General features: G+C 66.3%; 5 protein-coding genes across 5 annotated transcripts in view; 2 read left to right on the top strand and 3 right to left on the bottom strand.

The window, feature by feature from the left end:
* EMIHUDRAFT_455355 (hypothetical protein) overlaps positions 1-219 on the top strand; it is a gene marked incomplete at its 3' end in the record, with an annotated part of 5,526 nt that extends 5,307 nt beyond the window's left edge. Inside the window, exon 5 of the mRNA XM_005787661.1 lies at positions 142-219. Coding sequence (XP_005787718.1) covers positions 142-219 — 78 coding nt within the window. The remainder of the gene's footprint in view (positions 1-141) is intronic.
* Positions 220-457: 238 nt separating this feature from the next.
* EMIHUDRAFT_110826 (hypothetical protein) lies at positions 458-820 on the bottom strand (the record flags this gene model as incomplete). The annotated part of the gene is made up of 1 exon (XM_005787660.1): positions 458-820. One exon carries the CDS (start codon positions 818-820, stop codon positions 458-460), a length of 363 nt encoding a protein of 120 aa, XP_005787717.1.
* Positions 821-2,101: 1,281 nt separating this feature from the next.
* On the bottom strand, positions 2,102-8,347 carry EMIHUDRAFT_71113 (hypothetical protein; the record flags this gene model as incomplete). The annotated part of the gene is made up of 6 exons (XM_005787659.1): positions 2,102-2,689; positions 2,799-2,832; positions 2,991-3,136; positions 3,238-3,285; positions 7,665-7,841; positions 8,192-8,347. 6 exons carry the CDS (start codon positions 8,345-8,347, stop codon positions 2,102-2,104), a joined length of 1,149 nt encoding a protein of 382 aa, XP_005787716.1.
* Positions 8,348-10,264: 1,917 nt separating this feature from the next.
* On the bottom strand, positions 10,265-11,482 carry EMIHUDRAFT_110824 (hypothetical protein; the record flags this gene model as incomplete). Its single annotated transcript, XM_005787658.1, has 1 exon — positions 10,265-11,482. One exon carries the CDS (start codon positions 11,480-11,482, stop codon positions 10,265-10,267), a length of 1,218 nt encoding a protein of 405 aa, XP_005787715.1.
* Positions 11,483-12,638: 1,156 nt separating this feature from the next.
* On the top strand, positions 12,639-13,637 carry EMIHUDRAFT_227609 (hypothetical protein; the record flags this gene model as incomplete). The annotated part of the gene is made up of 4 exons (XM_005787657.1): positions 12,639-12,743; positions 13,157-13,306; positions 13,393-13,473; positions 13,620-13,637. The coding sequence occupies 4 exons, from the start codon at positions 12,639-12,641 to the stop codon at positions 13,635-13,637; spliced, it is 354 nt and encodes a 117-aa protein (XP_005787714.1).
* Between the last annotated feature and the right edge of the window lie 5,742 nt (positions 13,638-19,379).

The following is a 19,379-nucleotide window of genomic DNA, read 5'->3' as shown; positions in this document are numbered from 1 at the left end:
AGTGTGCGCGAGCGGGTGGAAGGCGACTCTCGTCCGCACGCGGCTCTGCCGGTGCGAGTCCGGTGCGCGAGCCAAGGAGAGAGTAGGTGACTAGGTCGTGTGCTGGGGGAGGGAGGGGGTGTGTCACGTGTGTGCGCGAAGCCTGTTGTGTCACTGTCAGTCAAGCCACACGTGCTGCACCTGCACGGTCATCTTACTAAGACAATGAACGACAAGTGACCACCATTTAGTCACCGGGCGGTCGCGCGCGAGCTGGGTGCGGATCTCTCGCGGCGTCGGGGGCGCGAGTGGGAGAGATTCTCAAGTGATGTGCGAAGAAAAAAGCGGAGCAGCCCCGGCCCCTGGCCAAACCTCTCCAGACGGCCGTAACGGAGAGGCGCCTCCATTTTCGCAGAAACAACGCGACGCGTGTTTGGCGTGCGGCGCTTAGCGGACAGTCGGCGGTGTGTTTGGCCGCTCACATGGGCACGTCGTACTGCCGTCCGAGGATGACTGGGATCAGAGTCTGAAGCCACGAAGGCAGCGAGTCCCGCGGCAGCGTCGCCATGTATTGAAAGGCGGTGATGATGACCAGGATCGCCCACGGACCCGCATTCTCCTTCGAAAACACACCGGGCGGCGACCACTCCTCTGGCTCGTCAGCCATAGCCACTCTCGCCGGTCGCCGGCCACTGTTCAGCGCGGCAAGCGCGAACGGCGTCGTGATCCGCGCGGGAAGTCGCGTGGCGATCGGCGCGAGCGGCGGCGAAAGACTGAGCACGCAGCCGACGAGGCTGAGGAGGCCGATGAGAAGGCCGAGTGTGCCGACCCGGGCTGCCATATACACATTTGCGGGTAGCGCCGGCTAAAAGAAGAAAAACCGCAGGTCGCCGCGTGGACACCCCGCATGGATACCCTCTAGGCCCCCCGCGCTGGCCCAGAGGGGAGACTCCCGAGGCCGACCGAGCGTATCCCCCGGTATCTCCCGTATCTCGCATCTCCCGGTATCTCCCGGTATCTCCCAGTATCCCCCAGTATCCCGCGGTATCCCGCGGTATCCCACCATATCTCGCCGCGGACACCGTGAACAATCGCGAGTGTTTCGCGCCGCGGCGCGGTCATATCACTTTCCAACTAACTGTCATGGAGACGCGCAGCGCGGGAGAGATTTGACGAGGTGGACGAGACTGAGGGAGGGTGTAGAGGATGTAGAGTGTAGAGCGCTGTAGAGCTGTAGAGATGTAGAGCGCTGGAGAGCGCTGTAGAGCTGTAGAGCTCTACATCCGCCGCGTGACGATGTGAGTCGCCTGTAGAGCGATGTAGAGGCGCTCTACAACGTGAAATCTCTACAACAAACTCTACATCAACCACGGCTGCCACCGTCGGCGCCTTCGCTCGAGCTCTCCGAGGCCGCGTTCTGACCTCGTGCCGCGGCTGTCGTCGCTACAGCAGCGACGAGGGCCGCGGCAAGGGGGGTGCAGCGGCGACGGGCGGGGGGGAGAGGCGCGGCCAGCTACCGGGCCGTTGCCCCCGCCCACCGCGCCGGCCCCCTGCACCCGAAGGCGGCTTGCGGCAGCCTTCCCGTGTCTCCGTGCAACCCGCTTGGGTAGCCGGCCATGTGTGATCGCTGCCGGAAAAATCCGGGGTTTAGCTGGCGTATCTCGGGCCCACTTTAGAGCTAGGGCATGATCTTAGGTGTTTTGGATAGCCCACAAGGGTCTTCTGTGGCATGGTAGCGGTGGTTTTGCGCGAGGCGTTCATTCAAAAATCACCATTTCCCCCACTACGTCGAAAGGCTTTCCCGGAGCCCCCCTCCCTTTGTTAGTAGCTCTCCCGTAGGCGCCGATCGGCTATGACACGGCCTGGCTTCTTGAGTCCACAGGACAACGCGTGCATGACGTGTCAACATCACAGTTCACACCCGAGGCGTGGCGTGTGGGCGTGGCGTCCCGTATGGTATTGCCCGTTGAGTGACGTTGATGGGCCCCCGTGCAAACCCCACAATGCCTAAACTCCCAATCTATAATAGCAGCGCGGCTCACCACCAGTTGGTCGAGCCGAACACACAACTGGGGGCGCGTCGAACATGTGCTGGCCCGACGCCGCTCCTCGCGCCGACGCATCACCACCGGCGCCACCCGCCGCCCTTGCCGCCCTTGCCGCCCCCCTTGCCCTTGCCACCGCCCCCCTTGCCGCCGCCCCGGCCGCCCCAGCTGCGGCCGCCCTTGCCGCCCTTGCCCTTGCCCCTGCCCTTGCCCGCCGACGCGGCGGCCGCCGCCAAAAAGTCGGGCACCTCCTGCTTCGCGTCGGCGAGCAGCTGGGTGAGCTGCGGCGCGGTCTTGCGGTCCGTCTTCGCCACCCACAGCGTGTGCGACTTGCCCGTCGCGCCCGCGCGGCCCGTGCGGCCGATGCGGTGGACGTACGACTCGACGCCGTCGTCGCCCTGCGGCATGTCGAGGTTGATCACGTTGGTGACGCCCTTGATGTCGAGGCCGCGCGCGGCGACGTCCGTCGCAAACATCATCGGGCAGCGGCCGCGCGTGAACTGCTGCAGCGCGTACTCGCGCTGCTGCTGGTCCTTGTCGCCGTGGATGGCGCAGGTGCCCGCCGAGCGGAACTCGCGCGCGAGGCTCTCGCACTTGATCTTTGTGTTGCAAAACACAATCGTGCGGCTGCCCGCCGGCAGCTCCGCGACGAGCTGCCTCAGCCGCTCCGGCTTGGACGCCTGCGCGACACGCGTCGCGGAGCGTGATGTGGCCGAGTCACGGGCGCGTCGTGGACGTGGATGTGGCGCCCTGCCGACGCGGACATGCACGTACACCATGCACGTGCACTTGGCGTGCCGTGGAGGTGCTGCGCCGCCGCGGGCCGCGACGCAGCGCGGGCCTCGTCCAGCCTGTGTGCATCTCGGCCACATCTCGGCGGTATCTCGGCGGTGTCGCGGCGGTGTCTCGGCGGTATCTCGGCTACATCTCGGCGGTCTCTCGGCTGCCTCGTCGGTCTGCTCAAACGTCTGCGTGATGGCCGCGTTGGCGACCAGCTTCTGCTCGGCGCCGCCGATGAAGAGCATCGCCGCGTCGGGGCGGAGGTAGGTGGCGGCCAGCCTCTGCACCTCCTTTGGCCACGTGGCGGTGAAGAGGAGGGTCTGCCTGCGGGGCTGAGGGGGGGCGGCTCGGCAGAAGGTCGCGGGGAGGGGCCGCGTGGTGCGAGGGCGAGGAGAGAGGGGCTCTGCCTGCCCGGAGGGATGCGGGCGAGGACCGAGTCGATCTGCGGCTGGAAGCCCATGTCGAGCATCCGGTCCGCCTGCTCACACCTCCGGCGGTGAACAGCGTCTCTTCACACCTCCTGCTGTGAGCATGTCGAGCATCCGGTCCGCCTGCTCACACCTCCGGCGGTGAACAGCGTCTCTTCACACCTCCTGCTGTGAACATGTCGAGCATCCGGTCCGCCTGCTCACACCTCCGGCGGTGAACAGCGTCTCTTCACACCTCCTGCTGTGAGCATGTCGAGCATCCGGTCCGCCTGCTCACACCTCCGGCTGTGAACAGCGTCTCTTCACACCTCCTGCTGTGAACATGTCGAGCATCCGGTCCGCCTGCTCACACCTCCGGCGGTGAACAGCGTCTCTTCACACCTCCTGCTGTGAACATGTCGAGCATCCGGTCCGCCTGCTCACACCTCCGGCGGTGAACAGCGTCTCTTCACACCTCCTGCTGTGAACATGTCGAGCATCCGGTCCGCCTGCTCACACCTCCGGCGGTGAACAGCGTCTCTTCACACCTCCTGCTGTGAGCATGTCGAGCATCCGGTCCGCCTGCTCACACCTCCGGCGGTGAACAGCGTCTCTTCACACCTCCTGCTGTGAACATGTCGAGCATCCGGTCCGCCTGCTCACACCTCCGGCGGTGAACAGCGTCTCTTCACACCTCCTGCTGTGAGCATGTCGAGCATCCGGTCCGCCTGCTCACACCTCCGTGCTGTGAACAGCGTCTCTTCACACCTCCTGCTGTGAACATGTCGAGCATCCGGTCCGCCTGCTCACACCTCCGGCGGTGAACAGCGTCTCTTCACACCTCCTGCTGTGAACATGTCGAGCATCCGGTCCGCCTGCTCACACCTCCGGCGGTGAACAGCGTCTCTTCACACCTCCTGCTGTGAACATGTCGAGCATCCGGTCCGCCTGCTCACACCTCCGGCGGTGAACAGCGTCTCTTCACACCTCCTGCTGTGAACATGTCGAGCATCCGGTCCGCCTGCTCACACCTCCGGCGGTGAACAGCGTCTCTTCACACCTCCTGCTGTGAGCATGTCGAGCATCCGGTCCGCCTGCTCACACCTCCGGCGGTGAACAGCGTCTCTTCACACCTCCTGCTGTGAGCATGTCGAGCATCCGGTCCGCCTGCTCACACCTCCGGCGGTGAACAGCGTCTCTTCACACCTCCTGCTGTGAACATGTCGAGCATCCGGTCCGCCTGCTCACACTCCGGGGGTGAACAGCGTCTCTTCACACCTCCTGCTGTGAACATGTCGAGCATCCGGTCCGCCTGCTCACACCTCCGGCGGTGAACAGCGTCTCTTCACACCTCCTGCTGTGAGCATGTCGAGCATCCGGTCCGCCTGCTCACACCTCCGGCGGTGAACAGCGTCTCTTCACACCTCCTGCTGTGACCATGTCGAGCATCCGGTCCGCCTGCTCACACCTCCGGCGGTGAACAGCGTCTCTTCACACCTCCTGCTGTGAACATGTCGAGCATCCGGTCCGCCTGCTCACACCTCCGGCGGTGAACAGCGTCTCTTCACACCTCCTGCTGTGAACATGTCGAGCATCCGGTCCGCCTGCTCACACCTCCGGCGGTGAACAGCGTCTCTTCACACCTCCTGCTGTGACCATGTCGAGCATCCGGTCCGCCTGCTCACACCTCCTGCTGTGAACAGCGTCTCTTCACACCTCCTGCTGTGAGCATGTCGAGCATCCGGTCCGCCTGCTCACACCTCCGGCGGTGAACAGCGTCTCTTCACACCTCCTGCTGTGAGCATGTCGAGCATCCGGTCCGCCTGCTCACACCTCCGGCGGTGAACAGCGTCTCTTCACACCTCCTGCTGTGAGCATGTCGAGCATCCGGTCCGCCTGCTCACACCTCCTGCTGTGAACAGCGTCTCTTCACACCTCCTGCTGTGAGCATGTCGAGCATCCGGTCCGCCTGCTCACACCTCCGGCGGTGAACAGCGTCTCTTCACACCTCCTGCTGTGAGCATGTCGAGCATCCGGTCCGCCTGCTCACACCTCCGGCGGTGAACAGCGTCTCTTCACACCTCCTGCTGTGAGCATGTCGAGCATCCGGTCCGCCTGCTCACACCTCCGGCTGTGAACAGCGTCTCTTCACACCTCCTGCTGTGAACATGTCGAGCATCCGGTCCGCCTGCTCACACCTCCGGCGGTGAACAGCGTCTCTTCACACCTCCTGCTGTGAGCATGTCGAGCATCCGGTCCGCCTGCTCACACCTCCGGCGGTGAACAGCGTCTCTTCACACCTCCTGCTGTGAGCATGTCGAGCATCCGGTCCGCCTGCTCACACCTCCGGCGGTGAACAGCGTCTCTTCACACCTCCTGCTGTGAGCATGTCGAGCATCCGGTCCGCCTGCTCACACCTCCGGCGGTGAACAGCGTCTCTTCACACCTCCTGCTGTGAGCATGTCGAGCATCCGGTCGGCCTGCTCACACCTCCGGCGGTGAACAGCGTCTCTTCACACCTCCTGCTGTGAACATGTCGAGCATCCGGTCCGCCTGCTCACACCTCCGGCGGTGAACAGCGTCTCTTCACACCTCCTGCTGTGACCATGTCGAGCATCCGGTCCGCCTGCTCACACCTCCGGCGGTGAACAGCGTCTCTTCACACCTCCTGCTGTGAACATGTCGAGCATCCGGTCCGCCTGCTCACACCTCCGGCGGTGAACAGCGTCTCTTCACACCTCCTGCTGTGAACATGTCGAGCATCCGGTCCGCCTGCTCACACCTCCGGCGGTGAACAGCGTCTCTTCACACCTCCTGCTGTGACCATGTCGAGCATCCGGTCCGCCTGCTCACACCTCCGGCGGTGAACAGCGTCTCTTCACACCTCCTGCTGTGAACATGTCGAGCATCCGGTCCGCCTGCTCACACCTCCGGCGGTGAACAGCGTCTCTTCACACCTCCTGCTGTGAACATGTCGAGCATCCGGTCCGCCTGCTCACACCTCCGGCGGTGAACAGCGTCTCTTCACACCTCCTGCTGTGAACATGTCGAGCATCCGGTCCGCCTGCTCACACCTCCTGCGGTGAACAGCGTCTCTTCACACCTCCTGCTGTGAGCATGTCGAGCATCCGGTCCGCCTGCTCACACCTCCGGCGGTGAACAGCGTCTCTTCACACCTCCTGCTGTGAGCATGTCGAGCATCCGGTCCGCCTGCTCACACCTCCGGCGGTGAACAGCGTCTCTTCACACCTCCTGCTGTGACCATGTCGAGCATCCGGTCCGCCTGCTCACACCTCCGGCGGTGAACAGCGTCTCTTCACACCTCCTGCTGTGAGCATGTCGAGCATCCGGTCCGCCTGCTCACACCTCCGGCGGTGAACAGCGTCTCTTCACACCTCCTGCTGTGAACACGTCGAGCATCCGGTCCGCCTGCTCACACCTCCGGCGGTGAACAGCGTCTCTTCACACCTCCTGCTGTGACCATGTCGAGCATCCGGTCCGCCTGCTCACACCTCCGGCGGTGAACAGCGTCTCTTCACACCTCCTGCTGTGACCATGTCGAGCATCCGGTCCGCCTGCTCATTGAGGGAGAGGTTAACATCTCCGTTCACTCGAGGAGACCCCGTCGAGCGTCCCGGCCCGCCTATGAGTGCACCCAAAAACACAACCCCCGGGACCCACGACGCACAAGCGCAGACAGTCGAGAAGGGAGAGACAGCGAGGGCAGTCAGAAGCCAGCGCTGGGTCCCAGGAAGGCGAATGCGAGGACGGCCTCTAGTGCGAGCTCTAGCTAGTCCACTCTCGCAGAGAATGCATTCTGACGACTCACGACGACCCTCGGCGAGCCTCCGGCGCCGCCTCGCCAATCTCGGCTGTCTCCCGGCTGCATCTCGGCTGCATCTCGGCTGCATCTCGGCTGCATCTCGGCTACATCTCGTCGGCCTCGTCGAGCACGAGAAAGCGGCACGCCTAGCTCAGCCCCACACCGCCGTCAACAGAGAAGAGGGGCGCCGCTCACCGCCCGCCGAGTCGGGGGGTGGAGGCGCGGCCAGTTCGGCCGGTGAGCGGCGCTGTGTGTGTCTGTGTGTCGCTCCGGTGTGTGGGCCGTCTCTCCATATCTCCCCATATCTCCCCATATCTCCAGAGTGGCCCGTCTCCCCCTCTCCTCGTTCGCCCACACACGCACAGCGCGTCGGTGCCGCAGCCGTGGCACGACACCGAGCGTCTCGCGCCTCTCTCCCATCTAGAAGAGAGGCGGCCGGTCGCCTTCAGGTCGGGTCCTCTCGGGTCCTCTCGGGTCCTCTCGGGTCCTCTCGGGTCCTCTCGGGTCCTCTCGGGTCCTCTCGGGTCCTCTCGGGTCCTCTCGGGTCCTCTCGGGTCCTCTCGGGTCCTGTCGGGTACTGTCGGGTTCTCTCGGGTTCTAGAGAGAGGCGCGCTCCTTCAGGTCGGTCACTGGCGGCGAGTCGAGCGCGAGGATGTCGTTGATGCGGCCCGGCGTCGCGACGACGACCGCCGGCCGGCCGCGGCTGAGCACACCGATCTGCGGCCCCTTAGGCGTCCCGCCGTACACGCACGCAACCTTGACTCCGGCGGGCGTGCCGAACCTCTCCGCCTCGACGTGGATCTGCACCTGACGTACGCCACGCCTCTCGCCCCTCAGCCTCGAGCCTCGGGCACCGCGCGGGCGGGCGGGCGGGCGGGCGGGCGGGCGGCTGGGTGGGCGGGCGGGCGGCTGGGTGGGCGGGCGGCTGGGTGGGCGGCGGGCGGGCGGCGTGCGGGCGGCGGCGGGCGGGAGGCGGCGGCGGCGGCGGCAGGCGCGAGGCGGTGGCGGTGGCGGCAGGCGCGAGGCGGTGGCGGTGGCGGCGGCAGGCGCGAGGCGGTGGCAGCAGTGGCGGCAGGCGCGAGGCGGTGGCAGCAGCGGCAGGCGCGAGGCGGTGGCAGTGGCGGCAGGCGCGAGGCGGTGGCGGTGGCGGCAGGCACCGCAAGCTCCCGCGTCGGCGCGAGGACGACCGCGAGCGGGCCGGTCATCGCATCGAGCGGGAGCTCGTCGCGGACGCGGTGGAAGATGGGCAGCAGGAAGCCGAGCGTCTTGCCGCTCCCCGTCTTTGCCACCGCGATGATGTCCCTGCCGCCCATCGCTATCGGCCAGGCCTGCGCCTGGACAGGCGACGGCTCGGTCCACCCGAGCTTCTGGAACTGCTGCAGGATGCGCGTGTCGAAGGGGGCGTCGGAGAAGGCCCGCACAGGGTCGGGAAGCGCCTCGGACGACTCGATCAGGTGCTTTGCCCGCCACGCGTCTGCCGACTCGGCGGACGGCACCGCCTCTGCGAGAGCCATCTCTGGAACGGCTGGCGCGGCGGCAGTAGTCGCGGGTGCGAGGCGCGGAGAGCGGCGCACGTGCGCCTCCTCATCGCGCGGCCGCTTACGGTCCGCCTTGTCCTCCTTCTTCTTCGCCTTCTTCTCCTTTTTCGCCGCCTTGTCGGCGGTGTCTGTTGTGGCGGCGGCGGCGGCGGCCTTGGCAAGCTTGGCAGCCTTCTTCTCCGCCTTGTCCTTCTTGTCCTTCTTCTTGGCGATCGTCTTCTCCGGCTTGAGGTCGCTCATGGTAAGCAGGCGTTGGATCGGGAGCAGAACGCGTGGGCTCGTGTGGGCTCGTAGACGGCGTGGCTTGACCTCGGAAAATAAACGCCAGAGGGCCGCCTCTGGAAAGAAAGCAGGTTTGCCTCTCGCACCCCGTCTGTTTTTGCCTTTCCTTTTTTCTTTCCTCTCTTTTCCTCTCTATTTTCCCGGGAAAACTCCGTGGAAATCGTCAAATTTTTGGCCCCCGGGCCGGGCGCTGAGCCGAGTCTGAGGCTGGTTTGGGCCCAAAATCAGCCAAATTTTAGGCAAAATCGGCAAAATGCCGGGAATTTTGCGGAGAACCCGTGTATACCTGGAATTTACCCTACGGCTTGTCCTGGGAAAATAAGAATTTACATGTCAACGGGCCACGCCTCCCCGAGCCTGGAGAGGAGCCGGCGGAGGGGGGGGACGAGCCAGGGACGATAGAGAGGCCGCGAGTGCGGGCACGATTCGCCGACCAGGGAGAGCGGACTCGACCTCTCTGGGAGGGGAGGCGACACGACCCAATGCCACCGCCCTCGCCCGGGGAAACTTCAGCAGGGCAGTCGACGCTCTCGGAGGCGGCAGTACCAGTCGGAGGTGAAGCGGAGGCGAGACCTCGACCAAAGAAGAGACATCAGAAACGGCTACAGCGGCCGTCAGGCGACGCTCGGCTGGCGAATAAAAGAGCGAATCAGGGAGAACCGGAGCCCCGGGAAATCGCGCGGAGGAACCCTGAGACGGGATGCTGAGTGAGGACCTGTGTACGTGAGTGGTGTACAGTGTCATGTCTACTAGCTCCGAGTAGAGGGGGCGTTCTGAAGTTAAGGGGAAACCCGGTACACGGAACCAACCCTCGGAGACCTGTGTTTACTTTAAGGCCCTTTCCCTGCGAACGCGCACCCCCGGGGCTAGGGCTCTCTTGCCCGCAACCCGATGCCAATCATCCGGCCCGCTGGGTGCGCTTCTTAGCTCCCCGGCCCTGGATGTGCGGATGACTGCACTCCAAGTGCTCCAAGTGCTCAACGAAAACATGCTCGCTCGTTCACCGATCACCGTCTGCCACGCCACCCTGGGAAAATAAGAAAAAGACCTATATGGAGGCTCGTGCCTTGGGTGGCCCTCGCGCCCTCCCTTGGGTTGTCCGTTTTCTTTCTTTCTTTCTTTTTTGGGTGGCAATTTGGGTTGCGACCACCCCCCATCCCCAACGATATCTGCGCCACCGCCAGCTCGCCGGATGCAACGATATCTGCGCCAGCTCGCCGGATACTCCGAAACGTCTCGAGCGAAACGTAAACTCACTTCGTCAGTGAAGGGAGGGAAGAGGCGAGACCAATTATTTTTCTGAGTTACGTACGAAGCACTGACCACTGTTTAATATCATATGTTGGGAAATAGACATGTCGGGCATGCAAACCAAAAGAGTGCCACGCCGCACGCGACGCCGACGGATATCTAGTCGAGCAGCCCGTCGTGTAGTGCGCCGCGCTTCGTCTTGTTCTCAAGCAGGACCTTGTAGAGCTCCTCATCGTAGCTGACAAACTGCACGGTACGCTGCTTCCAGTTTATCTCATTGGCAACCCACGTGTCCTCCACTCCCCTCGCTTTGAGCGCCTGCTTTTGCTGAGTGTCTGGAACCTTGAAGATGGTCGCATCGGGGTCGCCCGGCAGCAACCGGTACTCGCCGCAGTACTCGTACCAGGCCTCGCTTGCCCACGCTTGCTGCTCACGCTTGCAAAAGAGAGGGAAGACCTCAGCGTTTGGGCCATCCAGGCGGTCATTTAGTCCCAATTCCTCCATCTTGCCCCCCCATTCGCGCACCATGCCGTTCTCGCCAGCGGCAGCAGGCCGTTCCGGACTCCACGTTCCGTCCTCGACCATGTAGACGCGCCCCTTCAGCATCTTCGACGTAGCCTTTGCAGGCCAGTCCGCCACCTTGACGAACGGCGCCATTTGCTTGTTGCCTCCCACAGTTGGGGAGATGTCATAGTCGCGCCGGAAGCAATGGCGTCCTCGGTACCTCTGCAACGGCTCCTTGCCCTCGATCTTCACCGCGGTGGATGCTGAGCTCATCGCTGCCCCTCTCGTGGACTGGACCGGCATCGGTGCCGGCACCCGCACCGGCACAGGTGCCGGTGCCGGTGCCGGTGCCGGTGCCTCAGCCACTGGCGCTGGCGCTGGCTCCTTGAGCAAGTAGTCCGATACGTCATCTCTCCTCTCGCCATCGTCATACTTCACCATCCACGTGCGCTCGCTCCGCTTCTCGATCACACCAAGCGCCCAGCCCTCTCTGAACTTAGCGCGGACACGGGCACCCGGCTCCAGACAAAAGACCGCAGCCCGGCGAGGCCGCACCCTCCGTTCGGTCGCCGTCTCGTCGGCCTGGCGCTGCACGCGCGTCGCGGACACCGCATGCGCAGCCGCCGGTTCGTCCGCGGGCTCCAACTTGACGACATGCTCGGTCGGAATCTGGGCCTTCCCTGGCCATGGCTGCACCGAAGGCTGCTCGCACTGCGGGCACGTCGTTGCCCACTTGATGCACTTGTCCGCGCAGGTGACGTGGTACGGGTTTGCGGAGCAGCTGGTGCACTTCAGCGCAGGTGCGTGGCGGACTGAATTGCCACACACGAGGCATTCGTACGAGCCGTCGTACGGCTCGAGTTTCGGCGCCATAGGGGGCCTGCGCGTTTCCGCCCCAGGATTCGGTACTTCAGCTTGGTATAGTATCATCGTATTGTTCTCGAGGGGGTATCAAGGTATGCTCTAGGCCTCTGTGGGGACTTATCTCGGCTGGGTATCAAGGTGTCATCGGCGGCCGCGCAGCGAAGCGACAATTCACACCTCGCGCGGCTGCAGCCGCACCGGCTGCGGCCGCGGGCCCGTCAAACGCGACGACGGCCGCCATTAGCGCCCTCCTCCCAGCGCATTGCTTAGTGGTGCGCTCGCCTCCCTCCTGCGCGACGCTCATTCGAGCGCGTTTGTCTGTCTTGGCGCGCGCGCAGCGCGCGAAGAGGTGTGAAGAGGGGGGTCGTGTCCGGTGTGAAGGGTAACCCACCAGGGTATCAGCCTATCCTCTAGGGGCCCAATGCGGGTCCTCTCAAGAGGGTATATCAGGGTATAGCCCTGGGGTATGATCTGCAATACGATGATACTATACCAAGCTGAAGTACCGAATCCCGTGGCGCGTAGACGAAAGAAGAAAAATGGATGACTTCAAGTACTCGAGTACGTACGGTGGTGCTCAAGTCCGTCTACGAGCTGGGGAAAACAAGAAAAATTCTCGCCTTAGCTCCCCGGCCCTGGATGTGAGGTTACTGACTGCACTCCAAGTGCTCCAAGTGCTCCGCCCTCACAGCACACTGGCACGACAAGGGCGCGGACTGGCGCGGACTGGCACACACACCGGCACACCACCGGAGCCGCCTAAGCGAGTAGTTCGCGTCTCCACGTCTGACGACAGGAGCCCCACGGCATTCAAAGTGCAAGGCCCACCCAGTGCGTGCGCGTGGGTGAGCGGTGTGTGTGTGTGGGGGGGGGTCACGTCACTGCATCCTCTGCCGGTTCCTCTCGTCGCCTCTTCTTTGTTCGAATGTGTTTCAATCCATCCTTCACGAAGCCCTCCCATGTAGCTAGCGTTCTTTGCGAATGTCTCGAAATGGCCAACAGGCGCTGTCTGGTCGCGGTCCGCTGTGCGGGCCGCTCGTCCTCCTCGCCCTTCTTTCGTCCTCCCGTCCCTCCCCTCCACCATGGCCTCCTCGGCACTTCTTTCTCCATCCGCCTCGCCCTGCCTTTTCGTATCGTACCGTTCGCCCTCCATTCGGTGACCTCCATGCACCATGGCTGTCCTCCTCCTTTTGGGTGGCGCTCTCGATACCGTTGCGTCAACCTCGACGTCGCTGTCGCCCTCCCCGTCCCCGCCGTCGCCCGTGCCTCGGTTCGCGTCATTGGTAGCGTTTCCGTTGCCCCCTCGTGCCCCGCCGTCGCCCTCTCTGCTCGGGCCGTTCGCGATTTCGCTCCTCCTGCGTGTCGCCCCTCCGTCTCCTCCCCTGCCTTCGTCGTCATCGTCGCTGTCGCGAAAGCCCTCCGGCCCCTCGATTCCCTCGCCTATCCCCTCCGCTGCGTCGTCCCAGTTTATATCCTCATCCTCTGCGCACGTCGCGTTGGCTTCCTCTCTCCCCCTTTCCTCCCCGCCCCTCTGGCAGTGCCTCTCGCTGTCGTGTGTCGATCTGGTGTGTTAATGGACCCCCAGAGTGCTGAGCTGGCGCCCAAACTTTTTTTCCTTCGTTCCGAAAGAGCCCGCGACAGTTTTTACCCTGAAGGGAAAGTGTGGAGCCGCCAGGCGCTTAGCTCGGCGGCCGGAAGGCAGCATCGCGCGAGACGGAGTACATCACCCGCGGCTGCGAGCCGGGCAGCAGCAGCAACGTGAAGTCATTCTCAGAGCCGCAAGCGTGCTCCGACAAGCCCCAGCTGACGGGCGCGTCGGCGAAGCCCCACACGGTGAGGACCGCCCACGGCACCTCCCCCGACTCGATCGCCGCCGTCGCCGCCGCCACCAGCCGCCACACTGCAGCCTCGCCGAGCAGGCCCTCAAAGGAGCGAGCCAGCAGCGTGCCGCCGCTGCCGTCGCCTCCTCCTCCTCCTCCGCAGAATGGCAGCGCGTCGAGGTGCAGGAAGCCACACCCGCCTATTCCCCACCACAGGTGTGCGCGGCGCACCAAGTCTGCGGTGCCTGCCTCCCTCCGCCGCCCTCACCTACTGGCGGCGGGTGCGGCGCCGCCACGAGAGCCTCTCGGGCGTCGAGCGCCACCAGGCCGACCCACTCGCCTAGCAATAATTTGACACTTAGCTAACCTCAGCTAACATTGATTAGCGTCGTGGCCGACCCACTCGCGGCTCTCTTCTCTCTGATAATCAATAACGGGTGGGCCCTAAGTAGATGGCAGGCCCACGCACCTAGTTGGCGGAGGGCGGCAGCTCCGCCGGGTCGCGCGGCGACGGCCGGCGGCGGCGCGGCGACGATGCCGATAAAGTCCGCCGCGCCATCGCCGCTGCCGTCGCCACCGCCACCGCCGCTGCCGCCGCCGCCGCCGCCGCCGCCATCGCCACCGCCGCCGCCGTCGCCACCGCTGTCGCCACGGCCACCGCCATCACCGCCACCGCCGTCGCCACCGCCATCACCGCCTGGCCACGCGACCCCGAGTGCTGCGCACACGTCCGGCAGCGGCACGCCTGCGGGCGAGGGGCCGCGCGGCTGTCGGAGAGGGAAGGACGACGTGCGCCACCCTCGGCGGCGGCGGCGGCGGCGGCGGCGGCGGCGGCGGCGGCGGCGGCGGCGGCGCGCCCTCCAGCCGTCGGGACGCTGCGGCGAGGTCGCATCGGGTGGCGCGGAGCTCGGGCGGGAAGGCCGGCGCGGCAGCTTCGCCCTCCAAGTGCCACGTCAGCAGCAGCGTCGCGTGGCCGAGCCGCTCTGCGACGCGCGCCTAGAGCAGGAAACACACTGGCTCCGGCCCTCTCGGAGCCTGACGGCGCTGCGGCTGCAGCGCGCACCAGCTTCGCGCACGCCTTGCCGCCCGGCGCAAAGGCGGGGTCGAGGCACCGCAGGCGCACGCAGTACCGCTCGCCCCGAACGCCGTGCGCCGAGCCCAGGCCCGCCAGACCGAGCGACTCGTACAGGCGTGCACTGCACACGATGAGGAGATCGCCGCGAGGCGTGAGCGCGAGACTGCCGCCTCCGTCGAGCGCGGTCGCCGCGAGCGCAAGCAGGCTCCCGCCTCGCAGGTGTGGTAGCAGGAAGTCGGGCGACAGCAGCGCGGTGAGCGGGCCGCTCACACGCCAGAAGGCCTCGCTGGAAAGGAGCGGCTCGCCCTCGGCGGCGGTGGCGGCGGCGGCGGTCGCGCAGGGTAGCAGAAGCTCGGCGCGGTGGTTGAAGAAGTGGTCGTGAATGCACTGCTGCATGCACAGAGTGCGAGAGCGGCAACAACAGGCAAAACTAGGCAACCACACGGCGCCACCCACCGCCACAACGCCGCACTTGCAGCCGTCCACCGTGCGCTCACCAGCGTTTCGAGCGACGCCCTGCCAGTTGGCTCGATCCAGCTGGCCGACAAGGGCGACGGGACCCCCGCCTCCAAGGCTGAGCGGAGGGGCTACTACGCCCACGTCAACAAGGGACACATCCCAGACATGATCCGCTTTGGCTCCACGACCACATGCTGGGAGTTCAAGTGCTACACTCCGTTCCTCCCCTCCGGCGCAAAGGGCAACGGCTCTGCTCGCTGCGGAGGCGCCGCCTCCCGTGCCGACGGGCACTTCATCGCGCTTGGCAACACTGAGGAGCACCTCTCCGTCGTCGTTCTCGGCCACCCCCAACGGGGTGACCCGGACACGGAGGAGCAGTTGGACCGCGTCAGCGGCGACGGATGGGTGGCAGCGAAGGACGGCGATTATGCCGACGCCCTCGCCAAGGGCCACACGGTCATCCTCCTCGTGACCGAGTCGACCGGAGCATTCTCCGCCGACCTCGATCGCGTCCTCCGCCAGCTTGCGAGGACCGCACGCGCTAGTGGGTCCATTGACCACACGCCGTATGGCACCTCTCGCGCGTCCACCCGCTCACACTACACCTTCCACTCCGCCGCCATCTCCGCCGCCATCGTCACCGCCGACGCCCTCACCATCCAGAACTCGGCCGCCGCCCTCGGCTTCGAGCTCACCCTCGACCCTCGCGATCTCGCCCGGCGCTCGACGTCGGGTCCTCGGCCGCCATTGCGGTCGGCGCCACCACCTCCTCCCGCCCCCCCTGCAGCCACTGCCGCGCGGCCGCCAATGCGACCGACCCCACCCTCCTTCCCCGACCCCGCCCTAAACGCCCCCGACAGCGAAGCCCGCGCCGCGCGCGGCACCCCCACCGACTCTGCCTCCGACCCCAGGGCCTAGGCGGCCCGCCATGAAATCTAGCCGTGTGTGCTGGCGTCCGGGTCCCAGCGGGTTTTCACGTAACAAGTACACACACGGCGCGAGCCTGGAGCGCGATTTCTTCTTCGAGTTTTCTCGTTTTCAGCAGAGTGGCCGCCCTCTCCTGGAGTGGTACCACCCGCTGACATCCCACCCCGCTTACATATGCTCTCTGCGCTCGGCTCGGCCGCGGCCATCATGGAGCAGCCGCTCACGGCCGACGAGGCGCATGCGCGCGCCGCCGCCGAGGGTCTCACGCTCGTGCCGGGACCCAACGCAACCGGCTTCCGCGGCGTCCAAGAATGCCAAGGCAAGTTCAAGGCGCACTTCCATTGGCAGGGGACGGCGATTTACGGCGGCACGTTCGACAGCGTCGCCGAAGCGGCCATCGCGGTAGCCACCATCATGGGCCCGGAGGGCAGTGCACGCGCGGCGGCCGAGGCGGCCGAAGCGGCACGCCAGCGGAACACGCAGCCGTTGACAGCCGATGAGGCCGACGAAGTCGCGCGCGCCGAGGGCCTCGTGCTGCTTCGCTCCGATAGCGCGTCTGGGTACCGCGGGGTCACCCCCTCCCACAAGAAGTTTACGGCGGAGGCGTTCATCGACGGCAAGCGGACGCACCTCGGCAGCCATTTGTCGGCTCCCGAAGCCGCGCTCGCTTACGCGAGGGCGATTGGAGTCGAGGCGTGTCAGGCCGCGGCGGAGGCGGCGGAGGCGGCGGCGGCCTGCGGCGCGGGGTCGCTGCGGCAGCGCCACCGGCGCAAGTCGGAGCAGCACGGCGTGGGCGTCCAGAAGATGCAGGGCTCCAATCGCTTCTGCGCGATAATCTCGGTCGACGGGAGGCGGAAGAGTCTCGGGACTTTTGCGACCGCCGCGGAGGCCGCGCGCGCGTACGCCGACGCAAAGGCGACGACGACGACGACGGCACGCGGCAAGCAGCTGTCGGGCCCCGCCACCGCCGTCGCCACCTCTGCCACCTCCGAAACTTCCGGTTGGGCAAGGGTCCGGGAGGGGGGGAAATTGTCCACCTCCGCCGCCTCCGCCGCCGCCTCCGCCGCCCCCGCCGCCCCCGGCGGCGAGGGCTGCCCCGTGGCATGCGCTGGAGAAGAGGTGGTGACGGAGGCGGAGGGGTTGCGCCTGCACCTCTCCAACCAAACCAAGACCGGCTACAAGGGCGTGAGCCGGCGCAGCTTGTCCATTGCCCACGGCGAGCCAGAGAGGTTTCTCTTCCTGGCGCATCGCAAGGTGGGCCCCAGAGGCACCGCGAGGTCGGTCTGCCTCGGCTCCTTTGACACGGCGGTCGAGGCGGCGGTGGCGTACGCGAAGGCGGTCGCCGCCGACGACGCCGCCGCCGCTGCCGCCGCCGCCGCCGCCGCCGCCGCCGCCGCTGCCGCCGCCGCTGACGCCGCCGCTGACGCCGCCACTGACGCCGCCACTGACGCCGCCGCCGCCGCTGACGCCGACGCCGCCGCTGACGCCGACGCCACCGCTGACGCCGACGCCGCCGCTGACGCCGACGCGTTCGAGCCGCCACACGCATTGGCGCCAGAGGCTGGCGGGGCGGGCCCCTCCGAGGAGGTGGCGGTCGTGCTCTCTGGCATGGGCTTGCCGTTCCACGGCGGCGATGGCAGCGCGGACTCCGCCGCCGCGCAGACGGACTCCGACGAGGCGGCAGCGGCGCTCCTGCGGGCGGGCGTCGTGGCGGAGGCGGAGGGGCTGCGCCTGCACCTCTCGAGCCACAGCAGCACCGGCTACAAGGGCGTGGACAAGTTGGGCAGCCGCTTTCGAGTGCGGCACAAGGGCGGAAAGAAAGTGCGCAGCGTGGGCATCTTCGACACGGCGGTGGAGGCGGCGGTGGCGTACGCGCGGGTGGTCGGGGAGCCGGTCGCGAAGAAGAAGAGGGTGCGCTACGAGTCTCACAGCACCAACGCGACGCACCGGGCCGTGCAGCTCAGCATGCTCTCGCACCGGAGGGCGTGCGGGCGCGAGCAGCTGGGTCAGTAGGCTGGCCTGGGGCTGAGACCCCCGCGCTCCCGAGAGTCCAACTTGCTGGCGGGCCCAAGCACAGCTGATATGCGAACGTAGAAGCGCGTGCATGTCCCTTGTCCTCTGTCGGATCCACTACTCGTACGGTCCATGCTGCCGTGTGCGCATTCGGGCAGCTTTAGCGTGCTGCGGCGTTTCTTTGTCGGTTCCGTTGGCGTGTGTAGGGAAGATTTGGCGCGGGGGCGGGCCGGGGATGATCGGCATCGGGCGACGGGCTAGAGAGCCCTGACCCCTGGGGGGGGGGGGGGGGTTCGCGCAGGGGAAGGGCGGGCCATAAGGTAAACACGGTTCTCCGAGGGTTGAGGACCCGCGTACCGGGTTTCCCCTTAACTGCAGGACGCCCCCCCTCTACTCGGAGCTAGTGGACACATTACACCAGCATTACACTTCACACCACGCCCAAACCGACAGACACTTGCTTAGTCCGCGGTCCCGGAGCTCCACCTTCCATCCTCCCGGGGCTCCGGTTCTCCCCGATTCGCTCTCTTGTTCGCTTGCCGAGCGTCATACGACGGCCGGTGTGGTCCCCCCCTCGTTTCCCTCGTTGTTGGTGTCGCTTTCTCCGCTGCCGCCTTTCGTCTTCGCCAGCTCCCGGCTCCACCGGTTCCGAGAGTGTCGACGGCCCGGCCGAGGCTTCCCCGGGCGAGGGCGGTGGCATAGGGTCGCGTCGCCTCCCCGCCCAGGGAGGTCGGGCCGGCTCTCCCTAGTCGACGAGTCGCACCCGCATCCGCGGCCTCTCTATCGTTCTCGGCTCGCCCCTCCCCTCCGCTGGCCCCTCATCGAGCTCGGGGAGGCGTGGCCCTCCTTGTCGCAGATCCCGGTGGTCCAGCTGCCGCCGCGACGGGTCTACCCCTGGAGAGCTCGTATGTCCCGACCCCACTCGCAGGGGCCGAGTCAGCTCGGCTCTCACCCCCTCCGACAGTTGACTCCAGGTCTCACCCGGGGCCCTCCGGTCCCGGCCTTCCGGTTCGCCGGCTGACCCGCTGTCTTCCCACGGCACCCCCCCCCCCCCCCTCGGTCCCCTCCCTCGGGTTCTCCAGCCTCCGGCGGGCCGGCTCCGGATCCCCCAGAATCCGTGCGGGTCCGTACGGTGACGGCCACGCCGGCGGCGGGGGCGGAGGCGGCGGTGGGGGGGGCGGGTACGGTGGCGGCACTGGCGGCCGTACCGTCGGGTCTCTATTTTAAGATGAGGTAAACAGCAATAGATCCGGGTGTAGTGCCGGATCAGTTCCTGGAGCCAGGGGGACCGATTCGCACTTGCCAAGGGACCAATTGCTGGAAGCCTGCGAAGCCTGCGCTCCGGCCGGCAGAGGGCTTGCGACCCGTGGCAGGGTGACAGCCCGCCGGTGGGCGAGCCAAACTCTGGCGGAGGCAGCCCGCTCAGCCCCAGGCGCCCCTCGAACCGGAGGGTGGTCTGCCGCCGCTGCGCGGTCGGCGCGCCGAGGGCGGGAGACATATCGCAGCTTCGCGCCACAGGTAACCTGGGGACCGATTCTCGACCCCAAGTTTGGCAGCGCGCGGGCAGTGTGAAGGATCGATTGCTGTACAACGAGGGACCGATTCCGTGAGG

This window comes from Emiliania huxleyi, assembly GCF_000372725.1.
Source record: "Emiliania huxleyi CCMP1516 chromosome Unknown EMIHUscaffold_140, whole genome shotgun sequence".
Lineage (NCBI taxonomy): Eukaryota > Haptophyta > Isochrysidales > Noelaerhabdaceae > Emiliania > Emiliania huxleyi.
Note: the sequence above shows the minus strand (reverse complement) of the source record. Positions and strands in the feature narration are given on the sequence as shown.